The 21,829-nt window shown below is 46.0% G+C and overlaps 1 protein-coding gene across 1 annotated transcript in view; it reads right to left on the reverse strand.

Annotated features, from left to right (window-relative positions):
* Nucleotides 1–21,829, reverse strand: part of LOC149348184 (fatty acid synthase-like) — a 58,234-nt gene that overhangs the window by 28,765 nt on the left and 7,640 nt on the right. Inside the window, exons 4-14 of the mRNA XM_089541699.1 lie at nt 17,468–17,590; nt 16,408–16,641; nt 14,124–14,425; nt 12,316–12,702; nt 10,886–11,075; nt 9,281–9,510; nt 6,838–7,041; nt 5,537–5,794; nt 4,171–4,387; nt 3,168–3,422; nt 837–1,010 (exon numbers count right to left, since the gene is read on the reverse strand). Coding sequence (XP_089397825.1) covers nt 837–1,010; nt 3,168–3,422; nt 4,171–4,387; nt 5,537–5,794; nt 6,838–7,041; nt 9,281–9,510; nt 10,886–11,075; nt 12,316–12,702; nt 14,124–14,425; nt 16,408–16,641; nt 17,468–17,590 — 2,574 coding nt within the window. The remainder of the gene's footprint in view (nt 1–836; nt 1,011–3,167; nt 3,423–4,170; nt 4,388–5,536; nt 5,795–6,837; nt 7,042–9,280; nt 9,511–10,885; nt 11,076–12,315; nt 12,703–14,123; nt 14,426–16,407; nt 16,642–17,467; nt 17,591–21,829) is intronic.

Consider the following 21,829-nt stretch of genomic DNA (forward strand, 5'->3'; position numbering starts at 1 on the left):
GCGAAGCTTAACATCTTAACCACACATCAGTGACCGCACTTTAGGTCAAAAAAGTGCACCCCTGAATTTTGACGGGTGTCCACCGAGATATGTGAGGCAGTTACTGCTTAATTTCCTTTCCTCAAATACAGTTTTCATTTTCTTCATTACGGGCCATCTTTGTCTTTCTTCTTCCACTACCACTTCCTCCCTTCCTCTATGGTGCGGTTCAGGTGTCCACCGAGATGACAGAGAATTACTGCGCCATTTCCTTTCGTCAAAAAGCGTTCAAGGGCAAGGCATTGCGCCGAACGGGTGGTGGCGTTAGTTCTGTGGACTCCCTGGCAACGCTACAACACGCGTTCTCGTTCCACTCCTGAAGGCGAAGCTTAAGCGTCATTAATTAGCAGTTAATTAGTATTCAGACACTAATCGGTAATTAACCCTTAATTACTGATTTGTCGTGACCTAGTAATTAGTACTGAATTACATGTGACGGCACCAGTGCCACAGAAGCAGTCAAAGTGGTGCGGAAAACGCTTTCGCCTCTACGCACTTTAGACAGTCAAAGTGCCCCCTGAATTTTTTTCTTATATCCTTAATGCTCTTCCACGATCTAAGAAAAGTATCTTTAAAATCCTATCCACATATATATTGTTACTGTCTTCTTTCTTGGCAACATGAGCCTGATAGGTGAATTGTTCAGTGCCTTGTTTTTACGCGTTTGTAGCTCGTATGATGACAAGCACACATAAAAATAGTGAATGTACGATACCAAACTTCATCTTTTTTTCTGAAGATTCCTGCTCTCATCTATTCATCCAGATACGGTGAAACACGGGCTTTTCACTACTAACCTCTTGATCCGACGTCCTCATGGACCTCACCGTGGAGCTGAGGGTCGATGCGACAAGATTCCAGCCTTGCGACTAGCCTGAATGCGCGCTGTGGGTCATTAAAGGCGCAGAATTGAAGCATACTGTCGATGAAGGACACCCAGTTCTCCGTCCACATAAGCTTGCCACAGGCTGCTGAATAACCCAAAATACACAAAGTATTTTCACACTCTGTCGCTTTCAGTAAGGCATGCGATGAATAAACCTGCTTTCAATATCCCGATAAACAGTATAAGTAAACCACCTTCTAATGATAACCTCTAAATTGAGAAACTCACAGATAAACATATCAAAATATATTAAAAGAATCGTATCCTATACGGACCTCGCTTTCTCTCAGGCACTGCATGATTTCGGCGTGTATTTTGTTTTCCAAAGCTGCAAACGTAATAAGGAAACTTTATTTTCACACTTGCTCATGCCTCCTTTGCTGGTAATGAGGCGGCTCATAACCTAGCTCGAGAACTGTCCCGCCGAGCTGGGTCGTGCAGTCCACCCGCCCTATATTCGGCAAGGACAGGTTGTTTTCTTGCAGAGAAATCCTGCAGGCTTGCAAGACTCAGATTCCCCCCAGCAGATAAAACGCTTTCCAAGCAACAGGCCAAAGCCTGGCGTAAAGTTCAAACTAACACCTATCCAAATAATTAATTGTGTAGCTTCTATTCGGATGGACTCTACTCAGACAAATGCAAAAATTGTGATGCGAAAGCCGATCTAAATCATATGATCTGGAACTGCCCGCAGTCCCTACCCGCGAGTCGATTCATTACCGACTCTGATCATTGGGAGGCGCTATTGCTCAGCCCCGACTCGGGGACACAGATCAAGCTCCTCCAGCTGGCTGAAGACGCCGCCGCTGCCCAAGGGATAGCGGCCTCCGTTTAAGCACGGGGCGACTTCGGGTCGCTCCTCTATATCCGCTGGAAATAAAGTTACACCACCACCACAACATTTGACATCTCCGACACAAAAAAAGAACACTTATTTTTGCGTCTGGAGTAGGATGCCATTGTTGTGTAAGCTTTGCAAATCAAAACATAGACAATAGAAAATCTCAGTCTCTTTCATTGTCGAGAGTACAGATAACCTGGCCCAGGATGGCTTTAATAATGACTTATGAATGTTGATAGCTGAAATATACAAATGGGTCTGGAGATAGTCATTATAAGTCTCATGACGCCACGCGACACGCTCGGGTTCCAGGGTGGTTTGGTAACTAAAAAAAAAGACTTCAAGGAAAACGCTTTGCCAGCCCAGAGATGGAAATATTTTCTGACTGTGGTGGAAAGGGCCGATAAACACTTAGTAAGTTTCAGCCCCAACTGAGGTAATCTTCTCCAATAAACCTCCACAAAGTGCACTTGAAGAATGTTCACAATTCTCTGCCGGCGATGCAAGTCGAAAAAGTGTGTTTTATTCACTCAAACGTAATTGTTCGCAAATATTTATTCATAAAAGATGCGCGCTATTCAAAACAGAAAAAAAAATTTTCTTCTCCGTACTCCAAGAATATACTACAAAACTGCCTTTTACCCCTTTGTGCCACCAATTTTCTCTTGTAGAGATTTACAACATTTCAGAAAAACTCTCTTTCGTCGTTTATGAAGGCACATTTGGCCATCAAATATAAAATTGTTACTGAAGGCAACAAAAAGTTATTATTTTTTGTAATGGATGCCCTCAGTGTAGCAAAGCAATAAGATAGAAACATTACTGGCTCGTCTGATATTATTGACAGTTTGGCAAGTGCTTCTTGCAACTGCATGCTATTCCCGTTTCAGAGTTGCAGTGTGATTGAAAGATGCCAACATCATATTAAACATTTGCACACGTCGTTTTTCTTATTTATTTATTTATTTATTTATTTATTTATTTATTTATTTATTTATTTATTTATTTATTTATTTATTTATTTATTTATTTATTTATTTATTTATTTATTTATTTATTTATTTGATACTGCCAACTGCCTCTTGGCAGTCCAGGCACGAGTGAGTAAGTACAGAAGAGACAAGTCAAAGTACCTTCGTAACTGAATTGCTATTGTCGTCTGTGCTCTCCTAATGCTTCTTTCCCTCCCCTTTGCACTCATGCCTGTAAAGGTGCGGTAGGTATGTGAATGAATGAATGAATGAATGAATGAATGAATGAATGAATGAATGAATGAATGAATGAATGAATGAATGAATGAATGAATGAATGAATGGTCTAAATGAAGCCTTGTGCACAAAACGTTGGCCTAGAAAGAATTTGCGAAAAAAGGAACAGAGCAGACTACCCTGAAAAACTCACTGTGCAAGTCGGCCTTCAGGATGCTCTGGAAGCTTCCGCTGTAGCCGTAGCCACGGAGTCGGAATTCTTTGTAAATGTCTTCAGCGTCAAGCTCGTACCGCACCGCCTCGGCAGGAGGGCCATTTTGGTTGTTGCGAATGATTTCCACCCTCTCCTCTGCGACGCGGATGCGACCGCTCGCCACAAGGGAGTCACCCTCGCTGACCTCGAATTCGCCACTTGCTGACATCACCTGCACCTTGAATCGCACAGTACCTGCAACGGTACGATTTTGTCATGATGTGACCTAAAATGCTTAGGAAATGCTATAATGAAATACGCCGATATGAACGAAGAAGTCCGCTTAGTTGAGAGGAAGAGAGTAACAGCCCTTCACTACGGCGTCCCTCATAGCCTGAGTTACTTCGGGACGTTAAACCCCAATAATCCAAACCAAACGCCGATATGGACGAAGAAGTCCGCTTAGTTGAGAGGAAGAGAGTAACAGCCCTTCACTACGGCGTCCCTCATAGCCTGAGTTACTTCGGGACGTTAAACCCCAATAATCCAAACCAAACGCCGATATGGACGAAGAAGTCCGCTTAGTTGAGAGGAAGAGAGTGACAGCGCTGCGGTTTTAATTTTGTTTTCTCTCGCGGAGCACGTGCCTCTAGTAATTTATAAATGCAAACGTAACCGCCTTATCATTTCAATGCGCTTGTTCATTAATGTCCGAGCCTTCTGAAGAGACTTTTGCTCGCCGAACCAAAACACTTTTACGAGGGATGACTAAGTAGCTCCTCTCTGTATCAGTGCTTTCCGGCCGCTCCCATCAAAGAGTAGTTATCGGATCTGAAGCTAATGAAAAGTACCATGATCTTCCGTATATTGCGATTAAGCCCTTTTCTACATCTGAGTCAGCAAACAAGCTGATGGAAGGGCCAGTCACTCAATCAAACCATTGAAACACTTGCTGAAGGCGCGTATTTTGAAGGGTTTCAAACAGCACTTGTTCGACACCCACCAGTTTTTGGCAAGACGGTGACCCCATGGAAGTTGACGTCTTCGAAAACCACTGGCACTTTGTGGAATGGTTTGCCGCTTCGTTTCGTCAGGGACTTCCACGCCAACACCATGTAACCGGAGGCGGGAAACACCACACGTCCGTCGAGCTCGTGACCAGCAAGGTAGGCATCTCCATCGTTCGAGTCCAGATTTATGTCGACTACATCCTCTGAAAGCTGGGAATAAGGATGATTGATCAACGTCGGGTCCACTTGAATACGGGCGAATGAAACAAAATGGGTGAGTTTCGGATTGTTCTGAACTTTCATCGCGCTTACTTTGTGTAGATTGACCTGAAAATGCAATTTAAATATCAGTATCGCCATACTTTTGTTGGAAAACCCGAACACATTAAGAAGCTTTTAATTTTGAGGCGCTTGGGCAGCTCGCTCTGCTACCACAACATAGCAAGGTCTGAGCGCCTCCGCTTACGAAAGAAAAGCAAGAAAGGCCTGCATGGCCTAACTCCTAAACTTAATAACTGAAAGTTATTGACGCGGAGAATATTTTAAACCTGTGATTATATGTAATAGAAATGTTATTTCGCCATAAAAAAAATTACTTATCAAAAAGAAAAAAAGCTTTCGCAGTGCTCATACCAAGTTTTCTCTGATTCTGTAATTTTTTGCTTCTTTTATGCGGTGGACTGTTAAATTAGAGGAAACTTTTGTTAAAGTTTCGCAGCTGTAGCAGCTTCGAATGATGGATTTGGTAGAGTGACTGCTCCGGTGAAGCGGTGGTCCCGGGTTCGAATCCCGGACCAGGACGAATTTTTCTTTAACTACGAAGTTTCTGAGAAAGCTGGATAGCTTTCCTTTGTAGTCGTATGGCTGCGCTCGCGTGGACGTCAATGAGTAATTACTCCCGTATTAGAAATCTATTCCACCTTGGGGGATTCCCCTAAACATTTGGTCAACACTGTTCCCACTTCGAGTTATTGATCAGTTCGCGCTCGCCCTACTATAAGCTTGCTGTCCCGGTTAGCTTAATTGGTAGAGCGACTGCTCCGGTGAAGCGGTGGTCCCGGGTTTGAATCCCGGACCAGGACAAATTTTTCTTTAACCACGGAGTTTCTGAGAAAGCTGTAGAGCTTTCCTTTGTAGCCGTATGGCTGCGGTCGGGTGGACGTCAATGAGTAATTACCCCCGTATTAGAAATCTACTCCACCTTGGGGGATTCCCCTAAACATTTGGTCATCAATGATCTTTAGCTTTCAAATAATTCCGGACATCAAATTTCAAGGTGAGTACAATTCCGGAGATGTTCAGCTGTGGAGCGGTATATAATATTGGTGAAGGCCCTCTCAGACGGCCTAATAGGCGTACCTGTTTCGAGCCGGCGAACTCGTTCCATTGAGCCACGGTCCATCGCTGCGAGTGGTCCCAGCTGACGAGGTGGCCGATGCTTGGGGTGCCCCGTGGCACGGGGAAAGATACCGGTGGATACAGTGGGGATAGGTCCATCTGTATGCCGAGAGTGTGCAACTTGCCCAGCGATTTGAAGAAGAATGAGAGGTTGTCGTCGTTACGATTCATCAGTCCCAAGGATGTGGCGTCGGCGCCGAGGGCACGACGTAAAATGGGCTGCGAGTGGTCGAAGGATTGATGTTGAAAGTTGTTGTTGAATGATGACAGACTCACGGAAACGTTAATGAGGTGGCATCTAGTGATCGCTTTTATCAGAAACGATGCGCAATAAAACACGTCAGCTATAAAAGCAACATCAGTGTTTTTAATATGCCGGACTCTAGAGTGTAAAATAATATATCTGATAAATTCTAAATAAAAGGCTCTTCACAAAATAAATACAAAAGAGATGTAGAGAGCCGGCCTGATTGCGTTCAATAAACGTCATCCATCGACTCATCGTTATATCGAAACCGATCCCCAAGTTCAAGGTAAAGAATCAGGATTGTTGACAACCTTCTGGAGCCATTTTTTAAGGCGTCTCTCATAGCGCCTATGTGAAGCACTGCGAGGTTAAATCCCTGCTAGTATTACATACCATACCATCATACATCTTATCCTTTTTTGCAGTTAGCCGCCGCGGTTGCTCAGTGGTTGTGGCGCTCAGCTGCTGACCCGAAAGACGCGGGTTCGATTCCGCTCGTCCAGTGTACTGTGTGATATCAGCTTCTTACCCATGCACTGAAAGGCGTCTCCTATTGCCTAGGAACGTTAAACCCCAGAAGCCAACCAAACTATTCCTTGTTCATTATTACTAGTAGTAGTATTAGTATTAGTATTATTAAAGACATATTGTTAGCCGAACAGCGTCGGGTCAACGAGCCGGTGATTGTACTTGCGCTTTTCGCATTGTATACACGACAAGTAGTTTGTGCTCCATTTTACCAGTAGTGCTTGCTACGTTGCTGAACTCTGCGGTGGTTTCCCACGTGGAGGTTTTGGGTATGCTTTACAGCTTCCTTCAATACCCATTCGATGTTGAAGTTTTTTTAGAAGATTTTCATCGGTTTGCCCGTTTCCTCTCCACATATGCGCTGAGTCTATATCAGCTGCAGCTGATTTTAGAAAAAGCACGACTTGACATATTGCATGCTGCGGTTCTTCGTTTCCAGCCCGCTCTATATATCATCTGCAGTTTCGAGGCTGACAAACGTACTCACCTGTAGAAGACAGTGTGGTCCAATCTCTACGAGGATGGCGTTCTTGGGCACGTGCGACAGGGCCTCGTAGAAGTGAACAGGAGCGACAAGGTTCTGAACTAGGAAATCTGCCGAGCAGTGCTGGGCTGCGGGTTCATGCCAGTGGTTCTCCGGTACCGAACAGGTAATCCAGCGTTTGCTACGTGGCTTCGGCACTGGTACTATCTGTAAACAAAGCAATTAATCGCTGGTCTTAACTACAATGAGGTTATTTACTAGGTTTCAGGGCATACTACTAAGGGGTCTTGCATAACCTCACAAATGTATGAAGCAACCAAGGCTAAACCTGGTCGGTGAGAATAAGAGGGACACATCGTGAAATTAAGTTCCCTTTGGACATGAACACCAGCCGTGTTTCTAGGAAGAGAATATGTGCGATACTATGTGTGCCTTCCGCAAACTTATTGAAACAGTTTCTAATAACAGGTGCAACGAGTTTCCGGAAGTCAGCAACAAGATGCAATTTTCTGCCGGGAATCAAGCGAGCGCAAGGGCTTGGCTTTACGTACCATCAACGAGCCCACTATTACAGTTGCGCGCGGACAGGTGATTAATGAAAAACGTAAATGAAAAGAGAAGAAAAGAATTTTTGAGCTGCCCTAGTGGTTGAGATTATGACATGACATTAGCGCTCCCATTCGGTTCATTTTAATGAAATAGCATAAAAGTCTCAGCGCAGAAAAATCTTGGCAGCTGTGCCGACGTCTGTCATAAATTCTCTGGTTGTTCGACGAGGTGAGTGACGTCAGTAGAGCATGTGACATGGTCGAGTTGGCAGGTGGGCTGGTAGTCGACAGTTGGCACGACCACTGGTGAAGTGACATGGTCGAGCTCGGTGGCGGTTTCAGCTTCAGTTTGCAGCTGCGCTTGGTTGCGAGCTGGTGTGCCTAAACATAGCACGCCTCAAGTTGGCACTGCTTAGAATCAGCATATTCTAATGATGCGGTGAGGAGCCATGACGGAGCAGGACAACAAGCCGATCACACTTCAGGGTTTTATGCCATCGCATTCTCATCGCACGATCTAATTATTTTTCCCAAAATTGTTTTTCATGTAGTGCTAGCAACTTTCTTGCGCTCACTTTCTTCATATTTGAACACAGCCTTTCGAAAAAACCCGAAGACTGCCGGCATTGAAACGTTTTTTGTTCAAACGTTGAAGTCCAGGGGACTGAGACTTTTCTACCACTTTGTTTATATTGCGCTTTTAGAAACTCTCCTTTAAGATTTGTCTTTGCAGAGATAGCGACAAACGAAGGCCTTGCTCCGTAACTTTGTTTTAAGGCGCGGAAGCATCGAATTCAATGATTCTGAGCGTAGAAATTACCCGGGGATTTTGTAAGATTTTGCCGATTTCCGCGCCAGCTGATCGTTTCGCCCCACCCTGTCTTTCATATTACTAATCAGTTACGAGCTAACACAAATGTAGTGCTGAAACTCGCAGCGTCTTTGACATTCTAGCCGCTGACCGAACAAGCAAAAAGAACGGTGCAACAATCCAGCGGTTCAGTGGCACCATCGCGGCCCTCCTACGACTGGCGACCCCATCTGTGCTAGACCACTCTCCCTCTTTTTTCATGGCATAGTTGTCTAATCTTATCGCCATAGCGAACTCGCAAACGTAGATTTTCAGTCCTTTCAAACCTTTGCTTCCCTGCACGATTTTGCAAGTCCTGAACATCCCGTAGTCATTGCTTGCCCTGGCATCGGCTGCCGCATTCGCTAATTTCGGCTCGGGTCGCCCACCTGGTATGTCACAGCGTAAAGAAAATAAGTGACGATGCTCCGAGCATCTCCGAGCCACGCGGAAGTGGTTGCTTCGGCAGCTGCCGTCTGTATGTTAGCGGCTTTGGCTGTGGTGCACTTCATGCCGCAATAATTGCTACCGTTCTTAAATTCCTGCTTGGATATACTCCGTAGCAAAGTTTTGGTTTTCAAGTGCCAGCTCTCAGTGTTGAAAGCAGAAGCGAAAGGCTCCATTTCTTTGCTACGAAGCAAAATGAATCATTGCCAGGCCTTACTGCCTTTAATAATGTTGGAGATTGAGTCATGCCGACGGTTTCGTTAGCAGTTGACTAGAAAACATTTCAACTGGCGCTAAGGTAAACTAATATGAGTGCCAGTACCATCTGTGAAGACGGTCACGTTACGTAAAGCGGTCATAAAATTCGGGTATACAATCGAAAAATGGTCATATGTAAAAGGTGAAATGGTGCGTCTTAACGGGTCCTGCAAAACAGATAAAAAAACGTGCGTCACCTGACAAGGAACGTAATCTGCCGTTATTAGGAGGTATCGCAACATTTCCTCTCGAAGAACAGGCTATCTGTAAAGCATAAACGCCTATTTGTGCACGTTGTAAAAAGACCAGTGTGCTATAATTTCCTCGCATCATCGAGCTTCACCTTTCGCACGGCATCCCGGAACGCAGGTGCAACAAGCTTCATGTGCTGGCTATGGAAGGCCACATTCGCGCTGTCGACCTCGCGGGCGAACGAGCCTTCGGCACATAGCTCGTCGACCAGTGCGGCTACGGCGTAAGCAGGACCGGACACGGTCACCGAGTCCGCCGCGTTGTGGCACGCTGGGACCACACCATCTCGGCACCGCTTCGCCGCCTCTTCCCACGAGAGCCCTGGTCACAGAAGCACCACATTCATGAGGACAGGATGTGCACCAATGGTCGAACTTAGAGCTGAAACGCTCGGTTCTTGCATGCGTTGAACAAACAAGAACAGAAAACGTACATCGCCTTTTAGTTTTACTAAAAGACGTTGAAATGGTCTCCTGAAGCGACCCGAACGTATACACCTTCGATAGCATGGCAAGGTCACTGAGAGCTTGCTTACTTTTCGTAAAGTTCATAGGCCGCCACAAAAGTCGAGCGAATGCTAAGCCAGCTCAGAAGAAACGTAATGACTTCATTTGTACTCCTGTTCCTCACATTTCACGAAAGCGAGAAACGATAAGCGCATAGTGCGGCTCCGTCCCCCCGTGTTGCTCCGGAGGCGCTGCGCGATTATTAGGAGCTTTCCGAGTCGGTCTTGTAGATGGTGAAATAAATCATTGCTATGAGAACAGCAGACGTAGAAGGTATAGCTTATTTCATGTTATGTCGTATTTCATGTTGTTGGAGAGTTGGAATCTGGGTTAGTTGGTAATACTTCATCTGGTTGTACTAAAAGATTGGGATGCCTCATTGAATGGGCTTATGCTTACATTAGCACAGCTGCTTGTCCTATGACTAGTCCCAGCATTTTTATCGCTCAGCATCTATTAGTAGAATGCAATGCATGGATACTGAGAGTACATAACATTGAAAACTGTATGCAAAAATCAATTCCCTGTTTCGTAGTCAGATTGAGCTGAATATCACCCAGAGATACGCTTCTAACATAGCAGTCATTTCCTATTCACTATCTTGCTATCGTTGTTCCTCTTTGGTTGCTTTAAAGCAGCAAATGACTGCTGACAGGAGGTAATACTGACCCTAATTAATCGTGGTGGATGAGACAACGACGAAATATGTTAACTCAACGTAAACTGCAAACATTTTTAAAACCTAGGATGTCGTCCGAAGGCCCAGTGAAGAATGATTGCGCACCAGGCAGATATAGGGTATTCTCGGCAACACTGAGGTGCGATGAAAACTCTAGTCCTTGCGCTTGTAAACACAATTCCGTCGCACATTACGGCACGGAGTTCTTTTTTAGATATACAACTGCGTCTAGCTACTTGGTGAAAGAGAGGGAACCTCTTCAAGATAGCGGCACTGTGTCGAAATACTTGCACACACGCTAATTGCTAACGAGCCCAGTATCGTAATTAATCACGTGCACAAGTCTGTTAGGACTGTGTGGTCCTGTAAGCACCTAGCTTTGCTTACATGAACGAACAGAGGGCAAAACACATGTCTAGAACGACCGAACTGAGTTTTCCGCAGCTCCTAAAGCCGCTGCGACTAGGAAGGCAAGAAATGACGATGAGGTCCTTTGAGCAACTGTGCTCACCCAGGGCGGCCATGGCTCCCCTAGGCAAGTTTCCCATGTCAATGCTGCGTCCTCGCCAGTATGCGCACAGCACGGCCTGTTGACCAGTCAAGCAGCCATCGGCATAGGCGCATCCGATTTCCCCAACAGAGTGGCCCGCCATGCCGTCCGGATGAATGCCGACCGCGCCGAGCGTTTCGACAAGCGCCACCTGTTTCCCGAATAAAAGCCCAATAGCAGTGTACAGGTACAAGCTGCATGGATGAGCGAAATAACGTTGGAGTAGAGGGGGAAAAAGTAGGAGTATATCTAGCGGAACACTTCTCATGCAAACGTTGGTTTAATCTTTGACTACCTGCTAGAGAGGTGTATAGCCTCTCGTATAGCCTAAACAGGTACGTTGAAATAAAATAGCTGTTTTGGATTAGTTCCTCCATGCACCTACGTGTTTAACAAAGAGGTCAGAAAGGAAGGCGCTATCCTCTAAGTGTAGTCCACACCCAATTATTGACGACAATCGCAAGAGAGGGAGGACAAAATCTTACGCAGCGCAGTATTTTCAATTAACAATGGGAGCCTCACCCCTTCCGAGCGTTTGCACAATTGCGCCCGTTTCCATAGCTGCCCTGTAGATAGGAAGCAAGGCTTAGAACACAAAGAGACCTTTGCTCGAAAAGCTGGCTAGCGGGCTTAGGCTACCTGCCTTCATCTTGTTCACTTGGGGTTGAAGATTGAAGATTAGTTTTGAGGAAAGGAAATATTGCAGTAACTGTCTCACATATTTCAGTGGGCACCGAACCGCGCCATAAGGGAGGCGATAGAGGAGCGAGCGAAAGAAGAAAGGAGAAAGAGGGGGCGTATTGGAGGGCTCCAGAATAATTTCGGTCACCTGGGGATCATTAACGTGCACTGATATCGCACAGCACGCGGGCGCCTTTTGTGTTTCGCCTCCATCGAACGCGGTCGCCGCTGTCGGCTGCGAACTTGGGTACTCCGGCTCAGTAGACGTTTTCTCGTCGCTCAGTAACATAGAACTGTGTAGGAGACACGTAAAAACACTAGCTATCAATAGAACATTTTGTGACTGCACATCGTTTTTTTCTTAACGATGGGCAGTACAATAATGGCAAGAGAGAAGGAAAAGGTAAAAGCTAGGGAAACAGCTTCCCTTTTTTTCCTAACTTCCCAAGTTCCTTCCCATTCCACCTCGTGATTCAGTATGCATTATCCTTGGAGGTGCACAACATTTTCAGGCCGCTCCCGGACGCTCCCCTGGACGCTCCCCTCTCTAGTTTCTACTGGTTTTATACACTAGCACGAGATCCGTGTACGGACCAAGCAGGCCAGGCAGCGGTAGACATCTATGTGGGCGACTGTTCACATGTAAATGACATCTGTCGCCATTGTCGAAGTTTTTAGAACAGCATTCCGAGGATCTTGGCTCAACAAACCTGAGCAGCTATGATGGAGGCCTGCACCGACGCCATGCAGTGCCCCAGGCCATTGTCATTGGTCATGATGTCGATGAGATCGACTCCGAACACCTTCAAAACATCGTGGGACTTGCGTATGGATAGAGCGAACACTTCGAGCTGCATCATCTGGCGAGCCATGGCTTTCCACTGACAGCCCATGCCGGTGAAGACGAACCACAGAGGTCGCTTTACGGATGTTACGCGCTCAGCGACCTTGACAACTTCCTTGCTGGACCCGTCCACTGGAACCAGCGCGAAACCTCGATACGGGAAATGCTTCACGCTCGGCTGTCCGACTCGGTTGAGGAGAGCGTAGGCGGAGTCTGCGTATGGTCCCTCCTCTTCTATACGATCCAGCGTACGCTAGAATGAAAATCGTAGTCTTAATCTTAATGTCATAAATGAGGCAATATAAAATAAAAAGAACTGTTTTGGCATGACGCGGAATGCGCCAATTGAAAGCGGCAGACGTATTCATCCATTGACATACTGAGAAAACAAATGGTCATCTCTTTATTAAGACTGAAAACTCGCACATAATGTACATAAGAGTGCGGACTTTACAATTTAATTTAAGCTGAATGTCGTTTCTGATGTTTGTGCAATTGGTAACAAAAGGAAAAATATCAAACACGTTGGTGATAACACCACTTGTGACGACCACATTTGCAGACCCATGAACATTTGCAATATATAAAGCACCATCCAGAAATTGCATGTGTTATCAGACATCTTTCTCACGAGAGTGACTATGTAGCAGTGCCCGACGGAAGAACCTGTCAGTATCACCGAGCTTCCGTCTAATAGGTTTTTCCATTCGTAGACCAGGTTGGCTACATTATTATGTCATGCAGTTCACATGCAGCTCAAAATCCGAACCGATTTCTCCTGAAGTACTTTGTCAAGGACCAGTGCGGAAACGCGTCATCAACTGCTGTTTCAAGTAAGATGGGCCACGAACTAGCCCCCACATCTGCCCTTGTAAAAACAACCACGTGGACCTTATGAAGAAGTGCATCTTCATATCAAGTTAAACCATGTCGAAGTACCGGGAACTCATTGGGTCACTTGATTCTTACCGCAGAATGTCACTTCGAGGCACTTTTGTTTCTTTTCGGGAAAATCTCAATGAGGCTGCGGCAATAGCATCTTGCTCTCGTACAGTGACCAGAGAAGCTTATCTTTTCGTGCCACCGCGGGTTGAAAACTCAGTCATGGCAGTGTTTATTTTATTCCTGGATGGATTGTTGTTAGGCTACGTTTGTCCAAGGTCACCCTCATTGTCCATCTCTCATAGGCTACAGCTGGCACCACGCTCCTCCGAACTTACCCGGGCTTAACTAGATTACTCCAAGACTTCACACAAGATTATTGGCTGGAACCGCGTTAAGTAGTGCTTTCGCACTGAAATAAGTATAGGGTTTCACAGCTTGATGTTGATAACAACCAGCCCGACTCTCTCGATGGATTTCTTAAGCGCGCAGTGGCTCCTGCCCCTGTATTACTCTTCTCTGACATGAAAAAAAAAATGTGCAGCACGTAGACATCGGTTCAAAAAATCTCCAGGGCAAACTAGCGCATATTTATGGTAGCAACATCAACGTTAAAACAGAGAATGACCGTGTTTATCGATTGTGCGAATCTGGGCGAGAAAATTGGTGTTCGTAACAATTCGTGTTCTAAAACACGGAGCGTAACAATGCACATAAAATACAGATATACAGAGAAGCTTTAGAAGGGTAGGATATTGCGAACGGACGGAGCAGGCACAGAAGTAGACTCACCATTAGTGAATCCTGGCTCCGTCCAGCCGCAAGAACCAACCTTGGCAGTTGAGCTTGATCACGCGCAATGTCATCCACGTGTGGTCCTTCCCTCGGCTCAAGAATGGCGTGGACAGTGCTGCCTCCCAAACCAAACGAATTCATGCCTACGGGACCACCTAGGAAAGGAGTCAGTTCGTCTACTACTTCCACGCTGCCGTCCTGTAAGCAGGCAATGTTCGGATTCGGTTCTCTGAAGTGGAGGTTTGCGGCGATTATCCCTGTCTCCATGGCGAGGATTACCTTGGCGAGTGAGCTGATTCCTGCAAGGTCAAGAAAAAAATGGTAAATCAGAATAGTGCCCAGAGCATAGATAATGTCCACCAATATGGCGAAAGCCTGGCAGACGTGTTCGGGGTTTCGTGCTGTCTGGCTCCGCAGAGCATTTTCATTCGACATGCACAAAGGTGTTTGGACTCATTTGCATATTTTAGTCAACGTACGCAGCCTCTTTGTAAAATATTGGAACTGGAATACTGGAATAAAATATTACTGCTCGTCCTTTCACTGAAAACTCCACAATAATTTCCGCAACGGCTTCGAGTGCCTTCGGTTCTTATACGTCAAATACATGCACCAGACGGTAGCGCGCAATAAGCTTTCTGAGCCTGCTTCTCTGTTGTCAAGGCGCCTGTGCAAGCACAGCCAGCAGTCCATTTGAACACGACCGAGTTCGGTGAACAGGGAGCGCCAAAGCAGCGTAGGTACACGTTATCTGGGACTTCTGACAGCTTAAACAGCCATACCAAATCAAGACCACAGTGACGTAAAATGTACCGTGCAGACTATGCCTTACCGCACTAAAAAAGGATCTGAAAGGGGCTCTGATAGGCCTGTGAGGGCAACGCTCCACGAGTATCTTCCAGCAAGAGCTTTCTGCTGCACTTTGTAGAAGCTAAGTTACTTATCTAAGGAATTTTGTCTGGGCTAGTTGGTGCATAGCTAAAGTCTTTTCGCGCTGCGGTTTTCCTCATTTCGCTTAGTTATCTATACTCAAAATTTGAACCTCAGCGTTTTCGCGCTTTTCCCTCTCCTCTCTCCACTTTTTTACGAATTGAAAGATCGGCGCTCCTCCGGCGGCCCCACCTCCGGGGCGGAGCTTCCTGACTGGCACGAGCAACCCCGCTTATTGGCCGAAGCCGTGGTGGTTACCTAACAACTGTAAGAATATAACCAATAGCCATATCTGATATGGCGGGCCTGACGGACGAGTGTGTGAGCATGAAAAAATCACCAGAAAGGGCTCAGAAACTTTCGCGCGTGAATGTGGGTTCTGTGGTGCGGTAGAAGCGTATTGATTGGTTCTCAGGTGTTCATGACAACCACATTTGGTGATAGATCGAGTTGATGTGCTCACCTCTGAAGGTGTTCCAGAGCCCTTTTAAAAACATAGGCAATTGAGCGCCGTGCACCGGAGCGAAATGTTCCTCCCGACGTTAAAAAATTTGAATGGCTAATCAGTGAAAATGACCCCATCTGGCTGAAATTCCAGGTTCCACTGATTACTATAAGGAGGGTTACCTCCTCACACGCGGTCCGATGGCAGTGATCCGGAACATCACGCTGGTTTAGCGCCGGAGCTGCTAAGCCCTCTACTGTACGGGAGGCGGCCTCAGCTTGCACAGAAATGTGAGGAGGCGGCCGTGGAAAATAAACACGTCGACAAGGCCGAGAAGGAATGACGTGTGATTCTGACAGGAAATAGCCATCTTTTGTTTTCCCATTGGCCGATCCTAGGACGACTGCTTGACCGAACTTTGCAATGCTAGTTTCGTTTTATGTACATTGTGCAAGGGGGCCGGGGCCCTTGTCAGGCGCTCCGTCTACTTTAGCCTCGGCCCCCTCTTGGACTGTGTCTGAGGAAACAATAAATAAAGAAGGAAATAAAGAAAGAAAAAAGCAAAGAAGGAAAGGAAGGAAGAAAGAAAGAAGGAAGGAAAGGAAGAAGGAAAGAGAGAAGGAAAGAAAGAAAGAAAGAAAGAAGGAAAGAAAGAAAGAAAGGACGGAAGGAAGAAAGAAAGAAAGAAAGAAAGAAAGAAAGAAAGAAAGAAAGAAAGAAAGAAAGAAAGAAAAAAAACCAGGTTAACAGCAGCACACAAAATGTGCGAGACTTGGCCGAGACCGATTAAGAAAGCGCGGTTAGTAGTATTCATAATGCGTCGTAGATAGTGCTACCATAGTCTCGCGAAGTACTCGATGAATAGTCCTGCCCACGGCAACGATACAGAGCGCAATAATAATTCACCACAAGCAGGCTCCCCGTGTCCCACGTTGCTCTTGACGGCTCCAACCTTGAGCGGCTTTTCCCGCCCTGGCTGACAGAAAATGTTGCTGATTGAGCACAACTCCTGGCTGTCGCCTGCTGGGGTTCCTGTGCCGTGAGCTTCCACGTAGCCAACCGTCCGCGGATCCACGTGGGCCTCATCGTAAACGTCCCTTAGCAGGCGTTCCTGAGCATCCTTCGAAGGAAAGGTGATTCCTGAAAATGAGAAAAGCATGTTTGGGGAGCGCGTTCTAGCCAGGGAAGCATCACGAGTCAGGGATGATGCAGTTAAACGTGCAACACCATGTAATATAGGTAGCAAACGCCACCGAAAGTAGAGCGTTTGAAACGCTGCGCTAAGTATAAAACTGGTGCCAACTAACGAGAAAATACAAGTAAAACGATGGAGAGCACACAAACAGAAACTTGACACGTGAGTTGCTTTCACAACGGCCAGCTCCACGGCTTGCAGGCGATGACGGCGCTCCAGCACACAGAGCGCTACGTAATGCATTGGTGCCGGTAAGGCATCCTTCGCCGTGATTTCACAAAGTTCGAAAGCCCGCCCGATATGCTTCCGTACGCACCACTATGAGTTCTAGAATGCGCTTCGAGCTTCATGCTATTCAAACGCAAATATTCGAAAAATTCTGCATCATGCCCGGGTGTCACGTTCGGCGTCCGATTCGGCGCGGATTCCTTCTTATGTTGGCCTTACTGTGGCGAGAGCGGAAGCTAAAAGCATGGCATGCTTAACACTGATCTACGCTAAAGCAGCAAAAAATAAGCTACTCTTGATAATCTCCGAGTCATAGACTGCGAAAGTACGCAACATTATAGCATTTAATAAGGGTAACAATTTGGACCAGTTAGTTGGTAGTCACGAATAGTGTAGCGCGCGTACACAAGCACGTGTGCTCTTTTCTTCTTTCTAACCTTGTGGTATGAGCGCTACAATATTCATCAACCCAAATGCATCGGTTGATATTTATCATTTTCCTGAAACGCAGTCAACTAATCGTTCTGACACTGACTGACCCACCTTCGCTTGTGTATCCGTCGGAAAGTGACTTGATGTGGGTGATCTTTGCGTAGATTCGACGAGCTTCCGATGATCGTTGAACAAAGAAGACGCCGACCGTTTCGCTTCGGACGTAGCCATTTGCTGTAAAACGACGACAAACAATCATATTCGGCGTTCCTTCTCGCGTTAGGTGTAGGCTAGTATAAAACAGTGCACAGTATGGGGCTCGTATGGCCAATATTATTTCGATAGTTCCTACTTTATCCTCTTTGTCATGGTCGCCGGTGGCGTCACCGGCTCAGCGCTGACATCATATTCTGTACCTCTATTGCTACATACGGAGTGAATTCATATATAAACAAATTGTTCTGAAGTACTCCGATAGTGTCTCAAACCGGGCTATCACCTCTTCCGTGTCTTTGAGCGCTTTAAAGGCCAATCACATCAGCATAGAGAAAAAAAAAGCGGTGTCTTGCTATTGCTGTGAGGAATTCGAACAACTACCTTCTGCCATTGAGATAGCGCCATTGTTATAAGGGCCCTCCTATCTGCTGCGGCATTCATCGCCTTTGTGTTTTAATTCTTTAGGAGTAGAATCCTACTTTCCACCAGTTTGTTTTTTTTTTCAGGTGGGCACTGCCGCCATATACCTGAAAGCCTGATTGAGGTGTCCACTGGCCCCGGGAGACAGTTCTGATGGTGGCGTTGCTATAAACACCCTCCTGTATGTCTGCTACGACATTTCCGGCTTTTGTTTACGTTTTAATTCCTTAGCAGTAAAATCCCATCTTGAAGAAAAACTTGGCTGGCGGTTTCGGAGTGCTAAGCACGAACTATTGTGAGAAAGCACAATTTTTTGTAGGTGGACGCCACCGCCTCATACCTGAAAGCGCACTGAGGTGCCCTCTGAACTAGGGAACCAGTTCTGCGCGTCTTCAACTTTTTCATTACCAATGCCAGTTTACCCAATGTACGCCGGTGACCTATGCTCTAGTGCGGCGCTTTTATAGCAATGTTTTCAGCGCCAACGTGAGTTGCTCCAGTGCAGTTATTCTGCCGCAATGTTCTCCACGCGGACGCATGCAGCACACATTTCACTGTCACTAACGCGACTTAGCTCAAAGCTAGAATATTACTTGTATATTACTATTATATTGAAATGAATTTAAGCGCACAAGAACACGCACACAAGAGGAGGAAACACACAGGACAGGCGCTAACTTCATCTGATTTATTCGCAGGTAAGAAAGCGAAAATATATACAAAAAACGAGACATGCGCAGTAAAGAAACACATCGTCATTTCACAATGCGTGCTCAAGATATCTGTTTTCTGCCTGCAAAAGATTAACCGACGTGCCACTCACACAGTCATGCCCCCTCTTCCTGATGTGAAAGGCTTCTAATAATTCACGTGCCGTCTTATCACCGCCTCTGCCAAGTATCTTAATCTCCTTCAGCCGCGGCTCGCACGCTTTTGCGGGCCTTAAGGGGTGGAGGGACACATTTGGCAGACCATTGTGCGAACTGCAGAGCGTGCGAGCCGCGGCTGAAGGAGATAAAGATACTTGGCAGAGGAGGTGATAAGACGGCACGTGAATTATTAGAAGCCTTTCACATCAGGAAGAGGGGGCATGACTGTGTGAGTGGCACGTCGGTTAGTCTTTTGCAGGCAAAGTACAGATATATTGAGCACGCATTGTGAAATGACGATGTGTTTCTTTGCTGCGCATGTCTCGTTTTTTGTATATATTTTCGCTCTCTTACCTGCCAATAAATCAGATGAAGTCGGCGCCTGTCCTGTGTGTTTCCTCCTCTTGTGTGCGTGTTCTTGTGCGCTTAAATTCATTTCAATGTAAGCTATGCACCATCTAGCCCAAACAGAAGTTTTCTTAAAATAGTACTATTAGTTGGTGAAGAACACGATATGCAATGCAATGCACGAGAGGATGTTGCAGTTTAACACGAGGCGTGTACGGCTGCGGCGATAGCGTAGTGCAGCGGCCGGCGAAGTTGATCTTTTCGTGCCTCCGAGGGCTCCAGTCACAGTCGCGACAATATTTACTTTGTTTGTGGTTTGCCCCTCAAGGTCACCCTCAAGGTGAAGCTTCATACAAACCGGTGAGTTCATTTGACCCCGTGAAGTAGTGTGTTCGCACTAAAAGAGCGTGGAGGCGTACTGCTGTGCGCACTTGCCGGCTGTCATGGTTGTTGGGAACGTCACCTGGCACGGCTGGCAGGTGAAAAAGCGGCGTGAAAGAAAACCCCTCTGTACTTGTAGGGAAGAGCCGGAGGATGGCTGACATACAAGGAGCGCAACAAAATAGTCAATGTAAAATTGAAAACGACTAAAAATGACCGCGAATGACTAAGAAATAATTAAAACGATCCAATACCCCGCAGAAATTTGAATGACAACGAGTGACTCAGAAAAGAGCTGCAAAGCTACTCACCTCTTTGCTAAGCATTGTTGAGGAAAGAACCTTTTATGAGCCAAGAAATAAAATATATGTTAAAGTATAATAGAAAGCATGAATAGAAGACAGTTGAACAGGAGCAATTAGAAGTAACCAGAAGAATTAATGGCAGCCCACCGTTATTGCACATTGACAACTGAATGCCCCTATCATTTTTATTAACTGAAATGCTGCATCCTACTAGTTTTAATTTTCACTTTAGTTAGTGACAGTGTGTCACACATCTCCTGCCTATTTGGTTCAAAGTGTTAAGTCGCTAGAGTGGTTGATTTTAGAATGCATTTCACATTCACGGGACTTTGCACTGAAAACTGGAACCTCTCACATGAGTGCGAACGAGTTTTGCACTCGTAAAGAACTGAGACATGAGCATTTCTTCATATCATGTAGGTAATTCACAGGAAACATTCGCTCGCTGTTGGGAGCCCCGGCTCCTGAGTCTGATGTCTGCCTTCCCCTGATAACAAGATCTGCCGAAAGGGGCTCGAACAAGCATTAAACATCATCGTAGTCCTCCTGTTCAGTTTTATTAAGCCCGCTTCAGGAAAAAGCTCCCCCGCTTCATATCAATGAGCATTTCTTGCGTTAGCTGCGGCCTTTACAAGCAATACCCGGCATTCCTAATGTGAGAGGCTCACCCGATTCAGCCTTTATCTGTTATACTGGTCATGTCTTGAAATCCACTCTTGAACCCTAACTTAACGATATATAAGTCATCACTTTCGTATCTTGTGCTGATTTCACAGTTGTTTGGTTGGTTTGTTTTATGGGGTTTAACGTCCCAAAGCGACTAAGGCTGTGAGAGACGCCGTAGTGGAGGGCTCCGGAAATTTCGACCACCTGGGGTTCTTTAACGTGCACTGACATCACACAGTACACGGGTCTCTAGAATTTCTCCTCCAAAGAAATTCAGCCGCCGCGGCCGGGATCGAACCCGCGTCTTTCAGGTCAGCAGCCGAGCACCATAACCACTAAGCCACCGCGGCGGCTGATTTCTCAGTGAACCACAAAATAAATGCATGGGCCGTAATGCATGGGCCATAATGTCATACTCGCATTGCAATCTCAGCACCACTTAAGCCGCGAATACGTGTTCTGGTTCCTTCCCGGAGTAAACGATCGTTCTGGGAACAAAGGAATCGGCTCTAGGAGCTTTCGAGAAGATGGTGTAAGTGAAAAATGCCAAAAGTAAATCCCAACTAAACTTGCTCAGTAAGAGCACTAGCAAGGTATAAGAAACTTTGCCATTCCTACAACAATTCAGTCCACAATCTGGCTGTTGGTCAGACTCACGCGAACATAAGTAGTTGTATATTTATGCGCAATGAGTTCTCCTTTCACATCTTTTTACGTATGGCATGATCGCGAGCCAGATCAAACGGAGGTTCCGAAGGCGTCATGTGTAGACACAGATTTTTCAGGCAGACTTCGTAGTTCACTGATGTCTACAGTGCAACAATGCCGCCAACTTACAATGTCGGAACGGACGGAATAAATTACTGGCCAGCACTTCGGCAAAAAATAATTCACGTTTTAGCCTAAGGTACTTCTATCGTGGCATTTTCATGTTGAATTCTCCTCAGTTTCAATCCAGGACTTGTTACGTGATGCCCGTGAAATACATTCATCGCTGAAAAAAATTGTGCCGGCCATTCGGCGCACTTTTCAGGAAGGCATTCCAGGCGACGCCGTTGGGAATAAAAAGCCGAAAACTTAAACGATATACCCTGCAAAGTCTGTTTTCTGCTCAGCACCGTAATCTGTATTACTCTACCTCGCAATTTTCTTAGTCTTAACGGGACGCCATCTCACATATGGAAAAGGTACCTTTATGCGTCGCTCGCTCCTGACATATCTCCAGCTAAAGAAATCGGTTGTACGACAGGAAATATGCCTGCCCCTCA

Source organism: Amblyomma mixtum, chromosome 4, assembly GCF_055824585.1.
Source record: "Amblyomma mixtum isolate Tamu chromosome 4, ASM5582458v1, whole genome shotgun sequence".
NCBI classification, from domain to species: Eukaryota; Metazoa; Arthropoda; class Arachnida; order Ixodida; family Ixodidae; genus Amblyomma; species Amblyomma mixtum.